Genomic DNA, 24,094 nt, shown 5'->3' on the forward strand with positions numbered 1-24,094 from the left:
TAAATTAAAAAAAAATAACATAACAAAAAATATAGGAAAATAATTTAACTAAAGAAAAACAACAAAATAATTTATAAAACTTATAACAAAATAGTGTAGAAAATAACTAAAACAAAGTAGCAAAAGTTACTTTAATAAAAAAAAGTACCAACTTAGACCATCGTAATATTCGCGAATATTACTTGAATGCAAACTATTCTATTCGTTTATTCAAAATGCTTATTAGAAAGCAGTGAAATAAAAATATTAGAATGGTACTATAAGAATGTACCAACTTAATACCATCACAATATTCGCGAATAGTACTTGAATGCAAACTATTCTATTCGTTTATTTAAAATGCTTATTAGTAAGCAGTAAAAGGATTTTTATCTCCTAATCATATGTATTGTTAGTTTCTAAAATTTATTATACATTATTTTGATATTTTAATTAATTAATTACTTTTAGAATATTATTCAGAGGTTCAAAACTCCCAATTCATAATTCAATTTTAATAATCAAACCTAAATTTTAAGATACTTCATATGAAAATCGCAATATTCGCGAATATTACTCGTATGCAAACTATATTCTACGTTTATTTAAAATTCTCATTTGGAAGCAGTGAAATAAAAATGTATTCTTAATTAATACTTTCATAATGGAAAGGATTTTGATATCTTAATCATGCGTATTCCTTAGTTCCTGAAATTTTGAATTCATTCTTCTGATATTTTGATTCATTATTGAATTCAAAAAGTAATGAATTTTATTAAGAGGTTCAAAAGTCTCAATATGCCTCAATTCGGCCTGCCTTGGTATTCATCCACAAGGGGTGGGGGAAGGCTTCACATACTAGACCGAAGGTTTTTATTTGAATGCAGTAATTAATACTTTCATGATGGAAAGGATTTTGATATCTTAATCATGCGTATTCCTTAGTTCCTGAAATTTTGAATTCATTCTTCTAAAATTTTGATTCATTATTGAATTCAAAAAGTAATGAATTTTATTAAGAGGTTCAAAAGTCTCAATCTGCCCCTGGCTGGTACAGATCTTTTCGGCCTGCTTTGGTATTCATCCCCAAGGGGTGGGGGAAGGCTTCACATACTAGACCGAGACCTTTTTTGGAACGAATCATTGATCTAAGGTCTACGATTAATTCTGATCTTGTTTCAGCGTCTCAACATCTGTTGGGACTGCTCTATATTTGCTTGTAGGTTTTGTTGAAAAAGCCACAAGAAATTCGCATTAGTGGGCCACACCAAAAAGAGGAGTTATATCACCTCTCCTCTGGAATTTAGCAATTAGAGGGTCTGGCCATGATTCTATCTTGGGTAATACGACCTACATACCTAGTAACTTCTCAGAGTTGATAACGACTGACCCATTTCATTTAGTAGATGACGGATCGAAGTCAGCAAAGGGTGTGGGAAGTGCCTTCTACATTCCCTTGTTTAATAAAAGGATGAGCTTTAAGCTGTACGGCCAATGCAGTACATTACAAGCTGAAATCTCAGCCATAAAAAAAAGCGGCAAACTGGATGAAGGACTATAGGATATTAAATAGGAATATTCGTATATGTACTAACAGCAAGTTTGCAACCAAATCTCTAAATGGAGTCTATACGACACTGAAAAGTGCAGCCGCGCTAAATATCTTCTGCGCCACCAAAAGCGCGACTTTATTCTTCACCTAAGTGATGAATTTCCAATGAACGCCTGTTTAACAACGTTGTCCGGGTATGTATTTCGGATATCATCTCGCTCATCTACAACTTTGCATCTGCTAAGAAATACGGTCGTTAAACGGATATTCAATCTGCAGAAATATAGAGCCTCTGTGTTGGTAACATTTTCGCGGGACTTCCTCTTAGGTTGGTATACGTTAGAGGATACTGAAAGATTATTGATAGGTAAATTATACGAAGTTGACCACGATTGCTTTATATACCGATGGCATTGAGACAAGATTAAAATGGTCCCCATCTAACGGTCCCTAATGTTGGTTGGGACGCCTGTTTGACAACGTTGTCCGGGTATGTATTTCGGATATCATCTCGCTCATCTACAACTTTGCATCTGCTAAGAAATACGGTCGTTAAACGGATATTCAATCTGCAGAAATATAGAGCCTCTGTGTTGGTAACATTTTCGCGGGACTTGGCTTGGGACGATGGCATTGAGACAAGATTAAAATGGTTGGATCAATACTAAGAATCGATCGGACAACGATTTGCTATATTGCAACAGTTTAGCTCTTGTTGGAAACTCTTCCCTTTAGTAAAAACTTCCAGTTGATGAAGATGTTGGTGTGTTGACAATTATTTGCTGATTGCGAATCGCGTTGTTCCGTAGCACATGGCCTCTAGACAGTTTTCCGCCTCCAATAACGCGACGCTCTAGACCTCCTTTAAGCAACAGTGTCAGAGAGTTCTGAAATAAAATATCTAACAATGACCTTTTCTCGAGATGGTAATACATATACTGATCTTCTGCTTATTGGCATATTGATTTTACCGATCTGACCACAATACGGTCTTCAACGTTGAGCCTGGTGCGATCTTCTTGAAAAACCTAGTATCATACATTTTTCCCTGGACCACAATGATCAAAATATTATTTTGCTGCATGTATCGGGATCAATCCCACTCTTTACAATTAAGTTATTTAAAAATTACAAATAAATATTCCATTATCTTTTCGAACCTAAATTATTTTGGTTATTTACTAATATAAATTAAATACTATACTTCTATTTACTAATTACATTTATTAATAAACATTTTATATTTAAAATTTTAGCAAACCGTTTCATTTAATTCCTTGAGTTATCATTCCACTTAAAATTATCACTGGTTGTCGGTTGTGTATAAAACTTAAATATTTTGAAATTTTTATAAAAATTTCACTTTTGTGTAAAATTATTGTAACCATTTTGTTTTACCTCCTCCCAGTTGGTACCTTCAAAATAACGATGCTTTTTAATTTTCTCATAATCTAGACGTTCCTCGGGAGTTTGTTGTAGTAATTTTTCCAATAAATCTTTGGCAGCATCAGATATTTCAGCATTTTCGGGATATTGTACGAAGCCATATAAATCAATTTGTCCCGGATGAGCTGCTTTAAATGACTGGTTTATGGAAGTGGTTTATTTTTTTGTTTAATTATGTTTTTTTGTTTGATAGTTATAAAACATTAACACAAAAAGCACTTGGGGTTTAGGATATGATTTACAAATATAAAATGACTTTTATGAAAATGAATAAAATAATAATTCGTGGTAAAAAATTACAAAAGTTTACGTTTAAAAAGAAAACAAGTGATTTCTATTTTATAGTGAAATTAAAAATAAAAGCAAACCACCAATACAACACAAATGGAATAGTACATTTGTTAAAATGAAAAGTAAATAAGTATAAGTTAATGAACTGAATTTGTTTGTTTGAAAATTTAGATTGAAAATAAGTTTCACAATGGAGACAGGAATCCTGAGGCTATAATATGGCCCACAATTCATGATAGTTCTTTACACTACATCGAGTTTAGACAAGCTCGTTCTCTATATTTACCTATAGATTACAGGAGTATGCAAGTATTTTTCTTGTGTGAACAATTGCAAGATTTCAAAGCTATCTACTTATCTTTGACCTCTTCAATAACGATTTTAAGAATATAATTGTTTCTTCTGATAGGCTTCCATAGGGGTTTATTTAAACATTCTTAAAGATGCGAACCTTTTTTAAACGGATTCTTAAAAATACTCTTAAGGAAGACCTTTATAATCCAATCAGACCTTACAGTTTTCATCGAAATTTTCAAAAAAAAAAAAAAAAACATGTTTTTATGTATTGGAAGCTAAATTGTTCTTTCGAAGTGAACTATTTTCAGATCATATGGTAGCGAAACTTCACATTGTTTTTATACATTGTTTAGTAGCGCGCTACTAAACTAATCATAACACTAGTTTTAGTGGACAAGATAAGTCTCAGTAGATTGGTAGATGTTTTAACCTGTTGTCGCTACAGAAGGCGCTTTATCAACAAATTGAACAAGAACCACAACAATTGTATAAAGAAGTACCCTAGTTATAATATGTATTTACTTGGTAAAATATTGCCATAATAATAATGGGTGATTTTAAGCCCGAAAGGGTGGAAGAGCGGGAGAAAGGAAGGCGAGCGAGCTAGAGCGAGCGAGCGAGCGAGCGAGCGAGCGAGCGAGCGAGCGAGCGAGGAGGAGCGAGCGAGCGAGCGAGCGAGCGAGCGAGAGAGGAGCGAGCGAGCGAGCGAGCGAGCGAGCGAGCGAGAGAGCGAGCGAGCAGCAGCGAGCGAGCGAGCGAGCGAGCGAGCGAGCGAGCGAGCGAGCGAGCGAGCGAGCGAGCGAGCGAGCGAGCGAGCGAGCGAGCGAGCGAGCGAGCGAGCGAGCGAGCGAGCTAGCGAGCGAGCGAGCGAGCGAGCGAGCGAGGAGCGAGCGAGCGAGCGAGCGAGAGCGAGCGAGCGAGCGAGCGAGCGAGCGAGCGAGCGAGCGAAGCGAGAGAGCGAGCGAGCGAGCAGCGAGCGAGCGAGCGAGCGAGGCGAGAGAGCGAGCGAGAGAGCGAGCGAGCGAGCGAGCGAGCGAGCGAGCGAGCGAGCGAGCGAGCGAGCGAGCAGCGAGCTATCTATCTATTAGATCGACTATATCTATCATCCTATCTATCTATCTTCTATCTATATATCTATTCTATCTATCTATCTATCTATCTATCTATCTATCTATCTATTCTATCTATCTATCTATCTATCTATCTATCTATCTATCTATCTATCTATATATCTATCTATATATCTATCTATATCTATCTATCTATCTATCTATCTATCCTATCTATCTATCTATCATCTATCTATCTATCTATCTATCATTCTATCTATCTATCTATCTACCTATCTATCTATCTATTCGGTATTTTATTATAAAACAAAACTTCGGTAAAATGTATAAATGCATGTACACAAAAACCATACATAGTTAATATAATAAAAGATTATGTTAGGTTAGGTGATAGGAGGATGTATAATACATCAAACCCAAGGAAAAATACCTAGGACTTGTCGAGCGCTAATATTATAATGCGGTGAAATAAAAATATATAAAAAGAATTTCGTAATATAATAAAAAAATAATAATAAATAAGATAATAAATTTCTTTATATAATGAAGTAATGCTTATGAAATTTGAATTGAAAATGTTAATGTCTGTCTACTAGTGTTTATTCTAACTTTAAAAACATGTATGTATTTTGATTCAATTTGTGTGCAATATATGATTTCATTTAAGCGGTATTCATGCAAGCATTTTAGTTGCATATAATAAAAATAAAAAGAAATAAAAATTCCACTTACCAAACCCAAAAATAATTCATATAATATAACACCATAACTCCACCAATCTGAACGTAATGTTAATGGGCGTTCTGGCGCAACAAAATGTTCATCCAAAGCTTTTGGACTTAGAGCTTTGTGTATGCAACTGTCCGAAGAGACTCCTTCATTTTGATAGAAATATGTTAAAAGTAATTGACCATTTTCATTTAATAATAAATTGTCCATGTGTAGATCACTGAAAAGGATTAAAAATTTAAAAATAATTAAAAATAAGAAATGTTCTACATCGGTTCTAGTTTATTTCCAGTTTAGTTCAGTTCTAGTTGATTTCTAGTTCAGTATTAGTTCAGTTCTATTTGATTTCTAGTTCAGTATTAGTTCAGTTCTAGTTCTAGGTTAATTTCTACTTACCTCAATATAACACTTTTTTCATGTAAAGCATGTATGGCAACCAATAACTGTTGTGACCACATTTTAAGTTGATTTTCAGGTATTTTCGAATGAAACGACGGCATTTTACGAGGACTGCGACGTGGTGATTTGTGTGGCGGAGATTCCAAATCTTTAATAACTTGTAAAGTATTCGATACTGATTGTAATAACTGTTTAGAATTGTTTAACAAATCGTTAACTTCTAAGGGTTTATTGCAGTATTGGCCTCTCACATCCATTTCTTTGAAAAGTTGTGTTACAATGTAATCCGATAGTTTACCACCCAAGGCCAGCTTGAGTAGAAGGAATATTTTTTGATCTGACTGAAAAAAGGCCAACAAGTCGACCATATAGGGAACATGTTGGGGTAAAAATACAGTTTGTGTGGGCGAATTGCTAGAGGGTTTCTCAATGCCCTTCATAACATAGGAGGGTTTTAAATGCTCTGTTATGCAGGTGACATGCAAAACCTTATTGCCTAGCAAACGATTGACCTTATATTTAGCCATATGATTCCAAGGTCTTTCTAAATACAGGCCAGAGGAATCGGAAGCTGTATTACCGGAGACATCTATAGCCAATTGGAAGTTATTTTTAGGGGAAGCAGTTAATGATCTATGAGAATTTTTCAAAAAACGTTCATGTATATCTTCAGCTCTGGCCAAATATTTGGTTATTTTAGCTTTTGCTATAAATTTTCTCTCCTCGCTATTGTCATCTTTAGATCCGTATAAAAGTATATCAACCCCACGTTTATAGCGTGTATGAGCTTCCGTATATTCCAAATTTGCCTCTGCTTGTACAGCCTGTGAAAATTCTAATGCTGCTTCGTATATATAATCGCTATCATCACTTTCTATAGATGCCATGGGGGTTAAAAAATGTTTTGGATGTTTCTTAACATTTGCATTGTATTCAGCTTTAAGACTTTCATCTTCCTCATCGTCGTCTTCTTCCTCCTCCTCCTGTCCCTCCTCACCATCTTCTATCTCTACTACCACTTGTTCTTTTGCATTACGTTGTTCGTCTTGTTGTTGTGTTGTTGTCGTCGTCGTTGTCTCAACAACATGATTTATTACTGCCGACGTTTTCTTATCAGGTAATTCTTTTCTGGCAAAATCTATTTGATCTTGCAATATTTCCAAATTTTTATTTAAACCTCTGACGGCCTTATGCACCAGTGTTTGGATTTTATTAGGGGGCGTAGTTTCGTTGAAAAATTGAGCAAATGCATGACATTTATACAAGGCCGTATGCTGGGCAGCATAGTCCAGTAATTGCAAAATATATTCCTTGCGCTTCTGTATAATATCGTTATCGAAACGTTTAAAGAAAGAACAATCTATAGGCTCTGGCAAATAACCTGGTAATTGCAAACTCTTATGGCGTCGCTTGAGATCACGATGAAGTCGTTTAACATCATGAAAACGACGCCATACCACAATTTGTGTTAGAGCCTGTGGCACAGATCTGGGAAAAACCTTTAAAAGTAAATTTAAGTATATTTAAGTAAATACAAATTAAAAAACAACTTACAATAGAGGTAATTTTATACAAAGTATAACCACCCTTATGGGTTTGGGTATCGGTCACCGTAAAATTGTGAATCCAGCCACCTAAATCAGGTGCCATATTGTTGCAAATATTTTGGTTTCAATTTATCAGTATTTACAATTTATTTATTAATAATTGACATTTCACTAAAATTTAAAACATTTTGCTTATATTAAGTATTTTATATAGTTCACTTTTTAAATTCTAAGTTTTTCTACAAATATTTTTTTCCAAATAGTAAAAAATAACAAATGCCGCTTCTTTTTTTCTTTATAAAACACTCACACACAATTGATAGCCCTTATCAGTGAATTAATTTAACGGTATTCACCAAACAATACCAAAGACATCAATTTATAGTTTTTGTTGTAATTTTGTAGCAACAAAAGAAGTTTGGCAATGCGAAAAGTTTTCAAAATTTTATTTTTTATAATATAATTTTATATAAAGGAAATTTATTGTTTTTGTTATAATTATGTGCCTTTGTTGGGTAGCTGAAACAAAAAGTTGACTTTTAGACATTTGTAATTCATGAAAAGTCGATTTTTCAACTTGTTTGTATTTTAAAAAATTGTTCTACAATTTTCAAATTGTCGACTTTTTTTAACTTCTTTACATTTTTCGATTTTTGTAGGCTTTGTTAACTTTTTTAATTCTTTTTCAATATTTAGTATGTTAAAAATATAAAGTTTCTAGTTTAATATGTTTGCAAAAAAATATAAGTATTATTAAAACTATTTTTATTATGTACGTTTTTAACATAACTATGTCCATTTGTACCAAAATAAAAATAAGCTTTTAATTATTTTTTATATCGACTTTTTTTTAACTTTTTTTCAGCTCTTCAACATTTTTCGACTTTTTCAATTTATTCCAACTTTTTCGACTTATTTCGACTTTTAACTTCAAAGTCGGCTTTTAGACTTTTTTTGAACAAAATAGTTGACTTCGACTTTATTCCACAAAAAGTCTATTGCTTGAAAATTGATTTTACAAAACTCTAATTAATCGTAGTCGCCGATAGAAACTGGCCATTACCGAAAAAAAGCCAAAATAAGATTTTATTTTCACCGCTTTAAAACGGTGAATACATATAGAGATATAATTTTCTGAATAAAATGTCACAGAGTTTATATTAGTCGATGCACAAACTTTCCATAACAGGCCTACGATACCGATTATTCTATAACTCCCTGGTTCACTGTCTTAGAACACTTTTCAAAAAAACTAATATAATTTTATTTCCCAAAAAAAAATCACATCTGGCAACACAATTTTATCATTTATTCCTACTATTTTGAAAATACAACCCTACCTTTTATATGCCGCAAACAAAATTGCATTGCCAATTATTTTGCATACTAGGCATTGCGAGCTACAAAACTACAAAAAAGAATGCTACCAATATATAACTGAAAAATTTTTAAATTTTCTACACATTAGCAGTAGCCAAAAAGAGATGACTATATTGAAAGCATTTTAGGTGCGGCCATATTGATTGTAGCAAGCGACAAAGAACGAAAAACTAGTGTGACAACGATTCTATACAAATCGAAAAAAGCAGCGGCGGCGTAAAGACGACGGAGATCATCAAACCAGCTGAAAAGTGTGTATTTATTTAGTAAATAATTAATTAAAAAAAGTAATAAATAAAATAGAATAAATAAATAATAATAAAAGAAATAAATTGGCATAAGACTTGCAGTGTTTTAAAGAAAGAGTTATTTTCTCAAAAGAAAAGCAAATAAAACAAACAATTTCTTTTTCTTCTCCCCCTCTCTCTCTCTCTCTGACCAGGATTTACACAGCGACGACCATACCCTGCGTACACCCAACGACATTGAAAAAATACAACAACAAAAAAGTATAGAAGAAGCGGCGCTTGTCAGAGAAACACACAAAAAGAAAAACGTAGTAGAGAAAAAAACGTCGAGCAAAAAAGCTTTAAAACAGAAAGAAAAAAATTCGGAACGAAGGCGACGAGCAAAAATTTTTTTTGAAATCACACACAAAAAAAAGCACAACGACGCCGGGATTAAACGAAATTTTTTAATTTAAAATTAGAAAAAATCGTAAAAGGATTTTTTTTACACAAAAAGAAAAAACAAGTTTTATTCAACTCTACACAAATTAAATATTTTGCACAATGTCTGAACGTGAAAATAATGTTTACAAGGCTAAATTAGCCGAACAAGCAGAACGCTATGATGGTGAGTAATATACAGAAAAAATATCTTCTAGAACTGTTTAAGAAAAAAGTGAAAAAAAAAAAGAAATCTGAATTTGTGATTTTGTAAACTTGCTGCCCTCCGGAACACACTTTTTGGATTAGTTTAAGAGGGCTAGAGTTGCAAAAAATCAAAAAAGTTAGATTTTTTCATTCTATATCTATTAAATTTTAAAAAATGTGTATGCATGTGCTCATGTGGGGCTGTTTCGAGTTGTCTGTCTTATTTTTTTCCATAAAAAACGTTTTGGTGCGTCAGCAGCAGGGTTGGCAAAATTGGTACAATTGTACTTTTTTATACAATTCGATCTTTAAAAGTGTACACTGGTACACCAATGACCTATTTGGTAAAATTTTAAATTTAGTATTTTGCTGATTGAAATAATCTAACCGAAAATTAAAAGGAAGGAATAGACGTTTAAAGACTACGGGTTAGTCTAATGACTTTACTTCGGTCTAGTCTATGAATTAGTCTTTGAGCTATTGTATAGGCTAGTCTATTGTGTAGTCTACAGATTAATCTATTGTGTAGTCTATGGACTAGTCTTTTATCTAGTCTAAAGAATATGAATATGAAGAATATGAATTAGTCTTTGTATTATTCTATAGACTGAACGATTGTCTAGTCTTTGTACTAAACGGATATCTATTCTATTAAATAATCGATTATCTAGGCTATAGACAAGACTTTTCTCTTATCTATAGATTTGTTATTTCTCTAGTCTATAGACTAGTCTATTGACTAATTCACTCTTTTGACAAATCCATGAATTAAAACAAAAATAAATCGAGTTGAAATGATTTTTTTATATTGATACAAGTTTGCAAAAAAATATTGATTTAGCATAATCGGAAACAAAAAGTACAATTTAAAAATTGCACTTGCCATCCCTGGTTCAGCAACACTAGAGTAGTTAGCCCAACAAATTATGGTCTTTAAAGTCTTTTAAATAAAAAACGATGAGTAAATTTTTCCTAGAAATTGAAAGAATATAAAAACAAAAAACCAGTTCTTTTACCGGCTTGAAAATTGGCGTGTTTTTTCAATTAAATACAATGTATATAAAGAAAATTTTAAATTATTTAAATTTTTGGCAAAAAAGAATGTTCTGAAAAAAATCAAGTGTATACATAATTTTCCTTTAACGAGTTGAAATAAATCTATATATGGGGGTGGGGGTTAAAAAACCCTAAAATTTTTCCTTTTAGGGTGGTGGCGTTAGTGTGTAAACTAAAGATATTGAAAGTATATCTAATTTTTATAGAATAATTCCTTTCCTAAAATTGAACATCAAATAATTTTATATTTTTTCTTAAAGAAAAAATATTTTCCAAAAAAATGTGGTTTTTACTTCTATTAACAACATCGTCATTATCTTCGTCATCATCATCATGTTGTTTTTTTCGCTATATCTTCCATTTCACTTGCTTTAGTTGTTTGCTTTTGCATTTGAATCCTGTTAGCGTGAATAGTTCAACTAGATATAAACTTTTTTTCGCATATTACTTTTATTCTTCTTTCTTCTTCCTCCTCTTTGGTGTTTGTGTTAACTTCTCTTTTTTTTTCTTTTATTAAAATATTTCTTTTTTGTTCGTCTGTTTCTTTATTTTATTCCTTTGAATATTTTTTAGTTCTTTTCATTTCTTGTTATTTTTTCATAATTCTTTTGGATATTTTTGAAGTTTTTATGTTTTGTAGATTTTCTTTTATATGTATTTCGTTTTTTTTTGCTTCTCTTTATATTTTGTATAAGCGCGAAAAATCGATGAATGAATCGATCGTTGTTGCTCTGCGCGTTGACAACCACAACCTTCATGAGTGTATGTGTTTGAATAGATGTGTGTGTGTGTTTGTTTGTAATTATAGGGTTACCATGACGTACTTTTTTTCATTTATTACACAAACTCAAGAATTTTATTTTTCAATTCCTAATTACTTTTACAATTTACAAAAGGTTTATAAAAGAGATTTCCCATATAAGATTTGTTTTATAAACCATTGTTAAAATTAAAAAGTATTTACGAAGCAGGTTAGAAATTTTTAATTAAACAAAAGATAACTTCTAATAGGGAGTGAAAAATATGATTCACTTTATACCTATTTACATAATTTTTTTCGAAAAATATCTGTTAATATTTGTTTAAATAGTAAAGGAAAATTTGTTAGTTATAAAAGTGCAAATATTTTATATATTGATTATATTATTGACACATATCTATTATTTATTTAATGTCACATTTTTGACTAATTACTTGGACTTGGTAGTTTTGTATAAAGTTCTAAGGGCGAGTTTTTAACACTCAGTTAAATATAGTTTAACTTGCTGAAACAAATTTTGACAGAGTTTAACCGATGTTTATGTTTTTCTGTAACGAGTTAATAGACGCTAACTTTATTAGAATTGCCAACTTTATGGACAAAAAACATAAAGAATAAACAGCTGTTTTTGATAAACATTAGTTTTGCAAAATGAAAAATTAAAAAAAAAAATAAAATAATCACTGAAAATAATAATAAAATTGATAAAATAAATCCAAAAATTACTATTAACAAACCAACCAGAACAGTGGGAGTCATTTGACAGTCGCTATTTATGAAAATGTCCATCATTGCGTAGAACATAGTTTCTATCATGTTTTTAAAGACAGTATGAAATATTGCCATTACGGTCTATAGTGTGGTATATTATCCAGTTTATATTTGGTCTATAGCACAGTTTTTAATCTATTGTATAGTTTAGTCTATAGTCTGGCATAGTCTAGAGTCGAGTCTATAATCTGGTCCATAGTCTAGTGTAAATTGTTATTTGTAGTAAACTCTGTAGTCCACTCTATGGTCTGGTCTATAGTTCAGTCAATAGTACACTCTATTGTCTGATATATAGGCTTGTCTATAGTCCACTCCGGTTTATAGTCTTGTCTGAAGTCTGGTCTGTAGTGTGGTAGGTATATAGTTTGATCTTTAGTTTGAATTATTCCTATTCTGGTATATAGTGTAGGATATAATATGGCCAATAATCTGGTCTATAGTTCAGTCTACAGCCCACTTTATAGTCACGTTTGTAGTCCAGTCTATAGTCATCCTATAAGTATTGTCTATAATCTGGTTTATAGCCTGTTTAGTTTCAAATCTAAACAAAAGTTTACAAAAGTATCATTTTTATTAATTCTTAATAAATTATGAAAAAACGTAGAGGTAGGAGGAGGATTCTTCTTTGCCTATGCATATGGGTTCTATAGGTTTGTAATTTGATAATATTTAAGAATATTTGCATTATCTTTAATTTGACCTGAACAAAAAGTTCTGTAAACTTTCGAACATTCCAGTATAGAGAAATCTTCCAAGTAACCCCTATTCTCATCATATGTACTTTAGGAACATGTAATAAGTATAACTAAACGGCAGGCATTTCCAAGGGGAATTACGTGCACATGTAAGAAGTACCTATAATATTTATAATCTTAATGAAAAATATTGCGTGTAAATTTTAGAAAGCATTGAGTTTCTTTCTAACTTTGTTAAAAAGTTTAAGTAAACTTTAATTTAACATCTTTAGAATAAAGTTTAACTTAAACTATAAAACTTTAACTTGCAATTAGCTTAACAGAGTTTAAAGTTGTTCGTTCTCCTTTAATAAAACATTTCATGTAAGATTTAATCCAAATATTATTCCCTTTTTAATGTTTGTTTCTACACGTTTTACTTTTCATTGTTATAGAAACCCAAAAAAATCTTTTCTCATTAACAATACTTTTAGAAATTGACATAAATATAATTTACATTAATTTCTATATAATTAACTTAGCAATGGCAACTCATATTTATTTTTTTGCATGTTAGTCATTTTATTAATTTAACCAAACAATTTTATTTGTTTGAACCCAATAAAAAACTGCCAGTCAGTCAAAATTTTTCATCCCCTTATCAAAAAAACACAAAACCTTTTTAAACTTAACTAACCCACCTTGCTACCACTCCCCTTCCAAAAAAAAAAAAAAAAATAAACTGCCAAGGAAAAAACTGGAGCATTTCTAATAAAAATATAATAATAATTTCATGTTTGTGTGTGTGTTAGTATTAACAAAATAACCAAAATGTAATTGTTTCTTTTATTATACTTTTCTTTTGAAATTAGACTTGTAGTCACCATGATGTTAATCATGCAATAAAAAAAGAAAGGAAGGTGGTTGTAGCGGTGTTGCCTTAGTCCGGCATTTGTAAAAAACAAGTGTTGTAAAATTTATCATTGATTTGTAATTTGTTATATATACATTTTGTTATTACTTTTGTTTTTTAATAGAACATAGAGTAATCAATGATGCTGACAAAGAAATTTTTCTTTTACAAAAAGGTTTCTTTTAGGTGTAGGATCGTTTTATATATGTTATATCTGTTCCTGTATACTTTGATACTAAAAATTGACGCATTTTTAAACATAATTTAATGAATATTGATTATATTTTTTTATATTTTAATATAAATAATGATCAGTTTTGCTTTTATAAGTTACTTTTTAAGAGTGTAGGGTAATTGAGCTTTATCGACCAACTAGTTTTCATTGTCTAATGTTTAGAATTTTATCAAAATACTTGAAAAATTACAAAATTTTTAATAATAGCAAAAAATTATCAAATCAATTCATTTGCAAAAAGATTATATTTAAGTTTAAGCGTGTCAGAACAAGTTTAGGGATATTTTGAAGATGTTTGAATGTTTGAAGAAGAAAACGGAAATAGAAAATTGATAAGAAATCACAAGAATGCACATAGTTTTTAAAATCATGAGTTATTTTAGAAGTGATGACTAGAAGTGATATAATTGTTTGAATAATATTCTTAATAAATGTGTAATTATTTTGTTCTGAATAACTTATTTAGGTCTTTAAAGAAAACTGATAAAATTTTTCGTTATTTTGTTTTCAAAATTATTCGATATCTTTTGAATAGAGAGAAGAGACATGACTTTATATTGATCTGTGGTCAGAACATGTGGTCTCTTTTCTAAGTATGACTTATAGTCTGGTCTATAGTTCAATCTATAGCCTCGTCTATAGTCTGGTGTTTAGTCCAGTCTATAGTCTGGTGTTTAGTCTAGTCTATAGTCCGGTCTTCAGTGCAGTCTAGTCTGTAGTCGAGTCTACAGTCCAGTCTATAGTCCATGCTATAGTTATGTCTATAGTCTGGTGTTTAGTCCAGTCTACAGTCTGGTCTGTAATCCAATTAACAGGTTGTTATGTTATCTACAGTCCATGTTATAGTCCAATCTTGTCTTTAGTCCAGTCTACAGCCTGGTCTTTAGTCCATTCTACAGTCCATGTTATAGTCTATAGTTTAGTTTACAGTCTGGTCTAGGTTTGTAGTCCAGTTTATACTCTCGTTTATATTCTGGTTTATGATCTGGTCTATAGTCTGGTTTTAGATAAGTTTATAATCTAAACAAAAGTTTATTCTAAAGTCTGAACTATAGTTTAATCTACAGTCAGGACTATAGGACGAGTCTTTTTCTATAGGCCTATCAATTTGGTCATATTTTATCCCTATACTATGTCAAGAACATATACATTTCTATAACAAATTGTCATCAATCTGAACTTAACATAATTACCAGTTATAGAGGAATCCTTTATGCTACCCCTATTCTCTTTGTATAAACTTTAGGGACACGCAATAAGAATTACGCAACTGCTAGCGTTTCCAAGGGGATTTACGTGGTCATGTAAGAAGATTAATATTCTTAATGAAAACAATATCGCATGTAAACTAAAGAATTTCAATATTTCCCTTAAGGGAATTGAGACATAAATATGTAAAAAACTGGTTAGTTGGTAAACTAACCAGTTTTTTGCATATTTATTGCATATTTATTGTAGACATCGTCTTTATGATGCAAATACAAATTAAATATTGATACAATACTTTATTTTTGTAAAAACCTTCTTATCAGTTTTATAAAATGAACCCCAAAAGAAAAAAAAAAAATATTTAAAGTTCAATAACTCGTGCGAAAATTTTGGCAATAGATATTACATTATTAAAATCAGATCAAAGCAAACAACAAAATCGCGTCTGCTAACTTTTGACAATTAAAAAAAAGAACCATAAGATGTGGTACTACGTGGTGTGTTGCTGATGAAGTTTCTTTTCGTTATTTTTTTTTTGTCCAATATTCTTTTTCAAATATTTAAACATACAATTATAACACAAACTCTATTATATAGAGAGATATAGTACAAGAATCTGTTGGCTATAGTGAGAGTGTTGTGTAGCGATTTGTTTAGTAGCTCGCTTGCTTGCGATGGTCGGTGGTAGTGGTGGTGGATTTGTCTTGCTCACACGCATGGCTAAATCTATCTTTTTACAGTGGCAACAAAAGTTTTGCGTTGTCTGCTGCTGTTGTTAAGAGTTCTTTATATTCTTCTTGTATTGTTGTCTGTTGCTTTTAACTTTTGTTTCTATCTACTAACGAAGAACGACGATGACGACCATTTCGAGCAATAGCTGCAGCAGCAGTATTAGCCGAGCCGGCAATAGCAACAACTTCTTTTCAAAAATTATATTCTACTCTCTGTTGCTGCTATTCAAAATTGTTGTTGCTTGTTGTCATTTTTACTGCTGCTACTACTTGCTCTTGTTGTTCTTGTTCTTATAGAACTTTATACACACGATGTCGTCTGGTTATCTGTGGTCTGTTCAGAGTGTCTGACTATTTAGCTGTTTGTCTACTTGTTTGCCTGCCTAGCTTGACGGCCAGTTTTGTTTGATTGTCTGTCTGTCAGTTTGTCTGTCTTTTGCACAATATTTTGCAAATAAATACACGCTTGTTATTTCACTTTTTCTCTGTCCCCTTCGTTTCACACCCAATCCATCCATATTTGTTCCATGTTTTAGATTAATACAGTGTGTATAGGTATACTTAATAAATTTTATTTAATGTGTTCCTTATGAACGCTGCTCTCTAGCTGTTTTCAGCTGATGTTATTGTTTTTGTTAGATTCTTTAATATAGAAGAGACAAATGTTAACTTTTTACGAAGTTTTTTTTTTTTTTTTTTTGATTTCATATAATTTAATTAGATTTTTTAATTATATAAGTTTTAATTATACAAATTAGATCTCTAATAAGAATATAACCACTACTTCGAAAGTAGTGTAGCGGAAGTGATGTTAAATAACTTTTAGTAAAGTTCTTGGTAAAAGTAGTAAACTTCTTTTAAACATCTTGCAGGATCACTTCTTAAACTTTCTAAAAAAGTACTTAACAATGACTTCTCTTGAAAATATTTAAAAGCAAAGAGTTGAAGTCCTTAAGAAGAACTTTTTTCTATGACAAGTTAGCGTTTAAATCACTACTACTGATTTCATTCTTCACAATGTCTTCTTAAAAATAGCATGAAAATCTCTTTCTTTGAAGTCATTCCAAAGCAATGAATATGAATCTTTAAGTTAGATCTTCCTATGACAAGTTTGTATTAAATCCACGTCTTCGGCTGCATTAAACTTTCTTCTTTTGAAGTTATTTATAAATAATAAATAGAAATCATAAAGGAAATTATTTCTATGACAATGTTGTATTAAATTCACAGCTTCTGCAGTTCTCCTACAACATTTCCTCTCCTTCAAATAACTTTTTAAAAATTCCATATATATAGCTTCAGTTGAAGTCATTCAATAGCCATGACTAGAAATCTAGGAAAAGAACCTTTTTCCCATAACAAATCGAGTTAAATTCACTGCTTTTTAGGCTCTTTTTCAGCACGAATATAACTTCCATTGAAGTCATTCGAAAGTCATAAATAGAAATCAAGGTAAAGAACCTTCTTCCCATGACAAGCTGCTATTAAATTCACTGTTTTTGAGGCTTTTTTCAGCACTTCCTCTCTTTAAAATCACTTCTTAAGAATAACATCTAGAATGATTTCTGTTAAAGTCATTCAAAAGACATAAATAGAAATCATGGAAAAGAAGAAACTTCTTTAAGCCTCTTTCTTCACCACATTCAGCTTATAAATTCTACTTCTTTCGAAGTTCTTTTAGAATAAGAACTACATATTTCTTTAGAAAAACCTATTTTTGTTAGTTTTACTAAAAGAAAAATAATTTATAGTTTTATTGTATGTGTTTTTATACCCACCATCAAAAAAGATGGGGGGTATATTGATTTTGTCATTCCGTTTGTAACACATCGAAATATTGGTCAGAGACCCACAAAAGTATATATATTCTGGGTCCTCATTAAATTCTAAGACGATCTAGACATGTCTGTCCGTCTGTCCGTCCGTCCGTCTGTCTGTCTGTCTGTCTGTCTGTTGAAAGCACGATAGAGTCCGAATGGAAAGAGCTAGAGGCTTGAAATTTCACATAAATATTTCTTATAGGTAAGGTTTGTTTGGTATTGAAAATGGGCAATATCGGTCCACGTTTTCGGATAGCCCCCATACAAGTGGGCCCTAGAAAAGCAGCTTTAACAGCCATAACTTGTTTAAAAATACGAATATAGCGATGAAATTCGACATAAGTAAGTTTCTTGTGATCCAAAATCACTGTGCAAAATTTTATGAGGATCGGTTCATAATTGACCCTACCCCCCATATAAGGTCCCCTTCAGAAAATGACTGCTCATTAATGACTTAAAAATACGAGTGTAGCGATGAAATTCGACACAAATAAATTTTATACGAACCAAATTCTGTCTACCAAATTTTATGAGGATCGACCCATAATTGACCCTACCCCCCCCCATATAATGTCCCCTTCAGAAAATTACTTTAACGCTTATAACTGGCCTAAAAATACGAATATATAGATGAAATTAGACATAAGTAAGTTTCATTCGAGTCAAACGAGGTTTGATGGTGGGTATATAAGATTCGGCATAGCCGAATATAACACTCTTACTTGTTTTTTTTGCAAAATAGAATTTTAAACAAATTAAAATTCACTTGTATCTACATCAATATTAACAAGACAATATACAACAATACAAAAAATATTTCTTTTGATTAGCCAGCCCCAACCATACACTACTCTCTTCTCGACATATACTTTTTTTTCTTAAATTGTTTTTTTCATTTCATTTCGAATTGCTGAGGTACATACTCTACATATAGAAAAAAATTAGATTCTTATAATAGTTTTGACGTATTTTGTTTGCGCATGTTTTATTTTTCAAACGTAGTACACTGGAGATTTGATTGACGCGTTGGCTGGCTGGTGGTTGGTTGGTTGGTGGCTAATGGCAAACGCGTTTATTTAACCATGTTAAAAGTTAAAATTTTTTTCAATACCACACACCAACTAACTAAGGAAAGTGTCAGTGTAGAAAGGGAAAAAAATCAAATGCATTTTTTTAAATCTTTGCTTTTGTAAAGTTTTTTTTTCTTTTAATTTATAACAATTTAATTTAGGCTATTAATAAAAAACTTTTAATAAATAAATTTACATGTAGACAATAGCTGAAAATATATGTTTTATGAATAAAATTTCTATAGAACACTTAAGTGTTTTGAAAAATTAGCAATTGAATGTTTTGGTGATTTATTTAAATCTTAACTCTTAGCTATTGTTGTTAGAAAACTATTGTATGAACTCATAGACAAGATGGCGCAAAATTTTGAAACTAATTGATAGATTGGGAGGTTTACTACTTATGTTTTGAGAAGACAAATAGAATAGATTTGATTAATTTCTTCTGTTTAAATTCTTTTAAATCATTGAATAGAAATCATAAGAACGTAACTTTTTACCATTGCAAGCTTATGGATACTTTAATACTTCTGAGACTCTTTTTAGCATTACCAATCTTTTAAATCACTGTAGAAGTTGTCATAACGAGAAATAGACTATTAAACATTTTCTTTGTATCTATTCTGCTCTGACGGGTATTAGGACTGTGATCTTAGGCAGTCCGATACTAAACGTTATAGCCGATATAGTTTTGTAATTCACTAGTTCAGTTCTAGTTCAGTTCTAGTTCAGTTCTAGTTCAGTTCTAGTTCAATTCTAGTTCAGTTCTAGTTCAGTTCTAGTTCAGTTCTAGTTCAGTTCTAGTTCTAGTTCTAGTTCAGTTCAGTTCAGTTCTAGTTCTAGTTCTAGTTCAGTTCTAGTTCTAGTTCTAGTTCAGTTCAGTTCTAGTTCTAGTTCTAGTTCAGTTCTAGTTCAGTTCTAGTTCAGTTCTAGTTCAGTTCTAGTTCAGTTCTAGTTCAGTTCTAGTTCAGTTCTAGTTCAGTTCTAGTTCAGTTCTAGTTCAGTTCTAGTTCAGTTCTAGTTCAGTTCTAGTTCAGTTCTAGTTCAGTTCTAGTTCAGTTCTAGTTCAGTTCTAGTTCAGTTCTAGTTCAGTTCTAGTTCAGTTCTAGTTCAGTTCTAGTTCAGTTCTAGTTCAGTTCTAGTTCAGTTCTAGTTCAGTTCTAGTTCAGTTCTAGTTCAGTTCTAGTTCAGTTCTAGTTCAGTTCTAGTTCAGTTCTAGTTCAGTTCTAGTTCAGTTCTAGTTCAGTTCTAGTTCAGTTCTAGTTCTAGTTCAGTTCTAGTTCAGTTCTAGTTCAGTTCTAGTTCTAGTTCAGTTCTAGTTCTAGTTCAGTTCTAGTTCAGTTCTAGTTCAGTTCTAGTTCAGTTCTAGTTCAGTTCTAGTTCAGTTCTAGTTCAGTTCTAGTTCAGTTCTAGTTCTAGTTCAGTTCTAGTTCTAGTTCAGTTCTAGTTCTAGTTCAGTTCTAGTTCAGTTCTAGTTCAGTTCTAGTTCAGTTCTAGTTCAGTTCTAGTTCAGTTCTAGTTAAGTTTTAGTTCAGTTTTAGTTCAGTTTTAGTTCAGTTTTAGTTCTAGTTCTAGTTCAGTTCAGTTCTAATTCAGTTCAGTTCTAGTTCAGTTCAGTTCTAGTTTAGTTCTAGTTGAGTTCTAGTTGAGGTCTAGTTGAGTTCTGGTTCAGTTCTAATTCGAAGTTATGTTCGAGATTTATAAAAATATAGTTTGAAGTTAATTGAGACCCAGGTTCTTACATTTTTCAATTTCAAACTTTAAAATTTGATAAAAATTTCAAAATCTTCAATGATTTATTAGCTTTAGATAAAGCTTTTTGTTAACAATAAAATGTTTATTATTACTTTGCCAATATAAATTAAAATATAAATAATAAACCTTATTTAACTAAAACGAATCTTAATTAAGTTAAAATGTTTAAAAAAAAGTGAAAATCTAAACTAATGTTATTTACACAAATAGTTTCATACGTAAAAAATGTTTAAATCTTAAATTTTTTGTTTATTTTAAGATTAAATGTAAAAAAAATTGTTACTATTTAAATTGCTAAACATACTTGCTGTTAAGCCATGATAACTTTTTTTTTTAAAACCGTTTCTTTTTAATTTTCTTTATTCTATGTGTTTTTTCTTCTTTATTAAAATTGTTGTTTTTTTATAGTTTTCTATGTTTGATATTTATATGAGTCATATAAAAAAGTGTTGTATGTGTTCAGTTGAGTTCAGTTCACCTTGTTTAATGACTAAACCCCTTTAGTTTCAAAGAAATAAATATAATAAAATCACTCACTAACAACATGAGACTTTTTTATATATAATTTTTTTCTTGTTATCAGTCTGTTAAAAAATATATGTATAGAAAAAAAGTAATTGCAAAAAATACAAATAACTTTAACAAAAAATAATGCGTTGCACGTAAAAAAAGAAAAAAAATCTTGTAACTTTTATGGTTATAACTATGATGAATGTCATCATCTTCGACTGGAATTACACATAGATAGAACAACGTCTAACTGACTAAATGCATGTTTGTTTGGTTGCTTTACTATGTTGTTTTATTCCTTACAAGGTAACGTCAAGGCTTACTTTTATAGTTATACTAGTCATTACTATATCCATGACTACTGCAATTTGTTTTATACTCTCTACAAATATTGTTTATATAACTATTTTATACATATAATCAATCAGGGACAATTTAGTACTTTGGTTCTTATGATATCGGAAAATACCTCGAAACACCCAAAATTTTTAATTTCAATGCCTTTCCATGCCTGCATACAACATTTTTCTACTCTTTACTCTTGTTTTTTGTAACTAATTAATATTAACGTTTTCTCTTTCTCTCTCTCTTTTTGCAGAAATGGTTGAGGCCATGAAAAAAGTTGCCTCAATGGATGTTGAATTAACCGTTGAGGAACGTAATCTTTTATCGGTAGCATATAAAAATGTTATTGGCGCACGTCGTGCCTCATGGCGTATTATTACCTCGATCGAACAGAAAGAGGAAAATAAGGGTGCCGAAGAAAAATTGGAAATGATTAAAACTTATCGCGGTCAAGTTGAAAAAGAGCTACGCGATATCTGTTCGGACATTTTAAATGTACTCGAGAAACATCTCATTCCATGTGCCACCACAGGCGAAAGTAAAGTATTCTATTATAAGATGAAGGGTGATTATCATCGTTATTTGGCTGAATTCGCCACCGGTTCAGATCGTAAAGATGCTGCTGAAAATTCATTGATTGCCTATAAGGCAGCCAGTGATATTGCCATGAACGATCTGCCACCAACACATCCCATTCGTTTGGGTTTGGCGCTTAACTTTTCGGTGAGTAAATTATAATATATTTTTTTAAGGATTTTATAATAATGCATGGATAGTTTTTTGTAAAAAGTACTTTTTTCCTAAAAGTACTTTTTATGACATGTTATATTATGCTTTCTTTACGTTAGACAGAAAGAAAATGTAGCTTTTTCATAAAAATATCTCTATTTTCTAAATGTTTTTTTATTAAAAAGGGTACATTTAGAGAAAAAGTACCTTTTAAGGCACTTTTAAGAAAAAGTACTTTATAAGGTACTTTATCCGATTTCATACTTTTTATCAGTTATTTTAATACAGAAACAGTACTTTCGAGTACATTTTAACATAATGTACTTTCGAATACTTTCTAACATAATGAACTTGCGAGTACTTTGTCAAGAAAAAGTACTTTTGATTTTAAAAAAGTATATTTTAAGAAAAAGTACTTTTTTGTATCAAAACTTCTCGAGTAAAGGTTTTCTTTTTTAAAGAAAAAAAGCTTTTTTTTATAAAAATTTTGTTTTCAGAAATGATTATTTTTTGTAAAAAGTACCATTTTTAAGAAAAAGTACTTTTTTAAAAAGGTGTTTATACAAAAAAGTTCTTTTATTAAAATTGCTTTTAAGAAATTTTTTGAGATTTTAAATTTTTGAAAAAAGTACTTTCCTAAAAGGTACCATTTATGAAAATAGAATAATTTTGTAAAATATGTAGTACATAGTTTTTAGTTTTTAAAAAAGTAATAAATGTACTTTTTGTGAAATGGTACTTTTTTTTAAACTTTAAAACGAGTTTAACAATTATTTACAACATTTCTTATCTCCTCTTCCTTGCCAGGTATTCTATTATGAAATTTTGAACTCACCCGATCGTGCATGCCGCTTGGCGAAAGCAGCTTTCGACGATGCCATTGCCGAATTGGATACATTAAGTGAAGAAAGCTACAAAGACTCCACACTCATTATGCAACTGCTGAGGGATAACCTTACATTATGGACGTCTGATATGCAAGCCGATGGTAAGTTTTAAATGATCAAATTCCAGAAATAAATAACTAATTATGAACTTAATTGTTTTATTTTCCAGGTGATGGTGAACAAAAAGAGCAAATCCAAGATGTTGAAGATCAGGATGTGTCGTAATTTAAGTAACAACCCCCATTAAAACAAAACAAAACAAAAAAAAAACAAAAACAAAAAATCCCCTATAAAATTACTATTTGCATTTCTTATTTCTAAAACAAAACAAACAAACAAAAGAAAACAACAAACTGTTTCTCCAGTTATATTACTACACCACAAAACAACATCCACAAACCACCAAAAATAATCTTCTTATAAAAACAAACAAACAAATTTTGTTCATTCATACACGCGGTTCGTTCGTTCTCTATTAGTTCATAATATGAAAAAAAATATCACAAACAGCAGCATGTTTTTTCTTTTTTTTCTTTGATTTTTTTGTGTTTTTTTTTTCTTTTTTGGTAGTAATTATTACAATAAAATGTAATTAATTTATATATACATATATTTTGCCCAATTTTCTATATAAAAAGATTTTGGTTATTTTGTTTAAAAAACAATTCCTTTACAACTCCACATCCAACTGTACTCTTCTCACACGTTCTTTTTTTCTCTTACATTGTGGATTTTAGAAATAAAACATAAAAACAGCTCGTTGTTGTCCTTTCGCTCTCGTGTGTAACGTATGTACTCTCTTAAATTAAAAGAAATTTCTCCTTTTGCTAACAACCGCCCCAAACCTACACCCACTCTCTCTCCCTCCATGCCCATTTAAATGTGTGAATTTTTTTTTTGCATTAATACATAATAAATATTATAAAAAAATAAATATATATATATTAAAGCAAAACAACAACAACAAAAAATACATCAAAAAAATAATAAACAACAAAAAATAAAATAAAACAAAAACAAACAAAATCTATCATTATTATTATTTTATTTTCTTTCGCTCTGTT

General features: G+C 30.8%; 2 protein-coding genes across 2 annotated transcripts; one reads left to right on the forward strand and one right to left on the reverse strand.

Moving 5' to 3' along the window:
• Positions 1-92: 92 nt before the first annotated feature.
• On the reverse strand, positions 93-7,561 carry LOC119605284 (ribosomal protein S6 kinase delta-1). Its single transcript, XM_037958310.1, has 4 exons — positions 7,318-7,561; positions 5,761-7,262; positions 5,368-5,584; positions 93-3,115 (listed from the first exon to the last, which is right to left on the reverse strand). The coding sequence occupies exons 1-4, from the start codon at positions 7,411-7,413 to the stop codon at positions 2,891-2,893; spliced, it is 2,040 nt and encodes a 679-aa protein (XP_037814238.1). The 5' UTR covers positions 7,414-7,561; the 3' UTR covers positions 93-2,890.
• A 1,203-nt stretch (positions 7,562-8,764) lies between these two features.
• On the forward strand, positions 8,765-23,439 carry LOC119605292 (14-3-3 protein epsilon). The gene is made up of 5 exons (XM_037958320.1): positions 8,765-8,941; positions 9,133-9,545; positions 21,668-22,137; positions 22,951-23,131; positions 23,200-23,439. Exons 2-5 carry the CDS (start codon positions 9,482-9,484, stop codon positions 23,253-23,255), a joined length of 771 nt encoding a protein of 256 aa, XP_037814248.1. The 5' UTR covers positions 8,765-8,941; positions 9,133-9,481; the 3' UTR covers positions 23,256-23,439.
• Positions 23,440-24,094: the final 655 nt, after the last annotated feature.

The sequence above is a fragment of the Lucilia sericata genome, unplaced genomic scaffold (assembly GCF_015586225.1).
Source record: "Lucilia sericata isolate MDLA Ls3-8-SP2 unplaced genomic scaffold, ASM1558622v1 Contig000471F_arrow, whole genome shotgun sequence".
NCBI classification, from domain to species: domain Eukaryota; kingdom Metazoa; phylum Arthropoda; class Insecta; order Diptera; family Calliphoridae; genus Lucilia; species Lucilia sericata.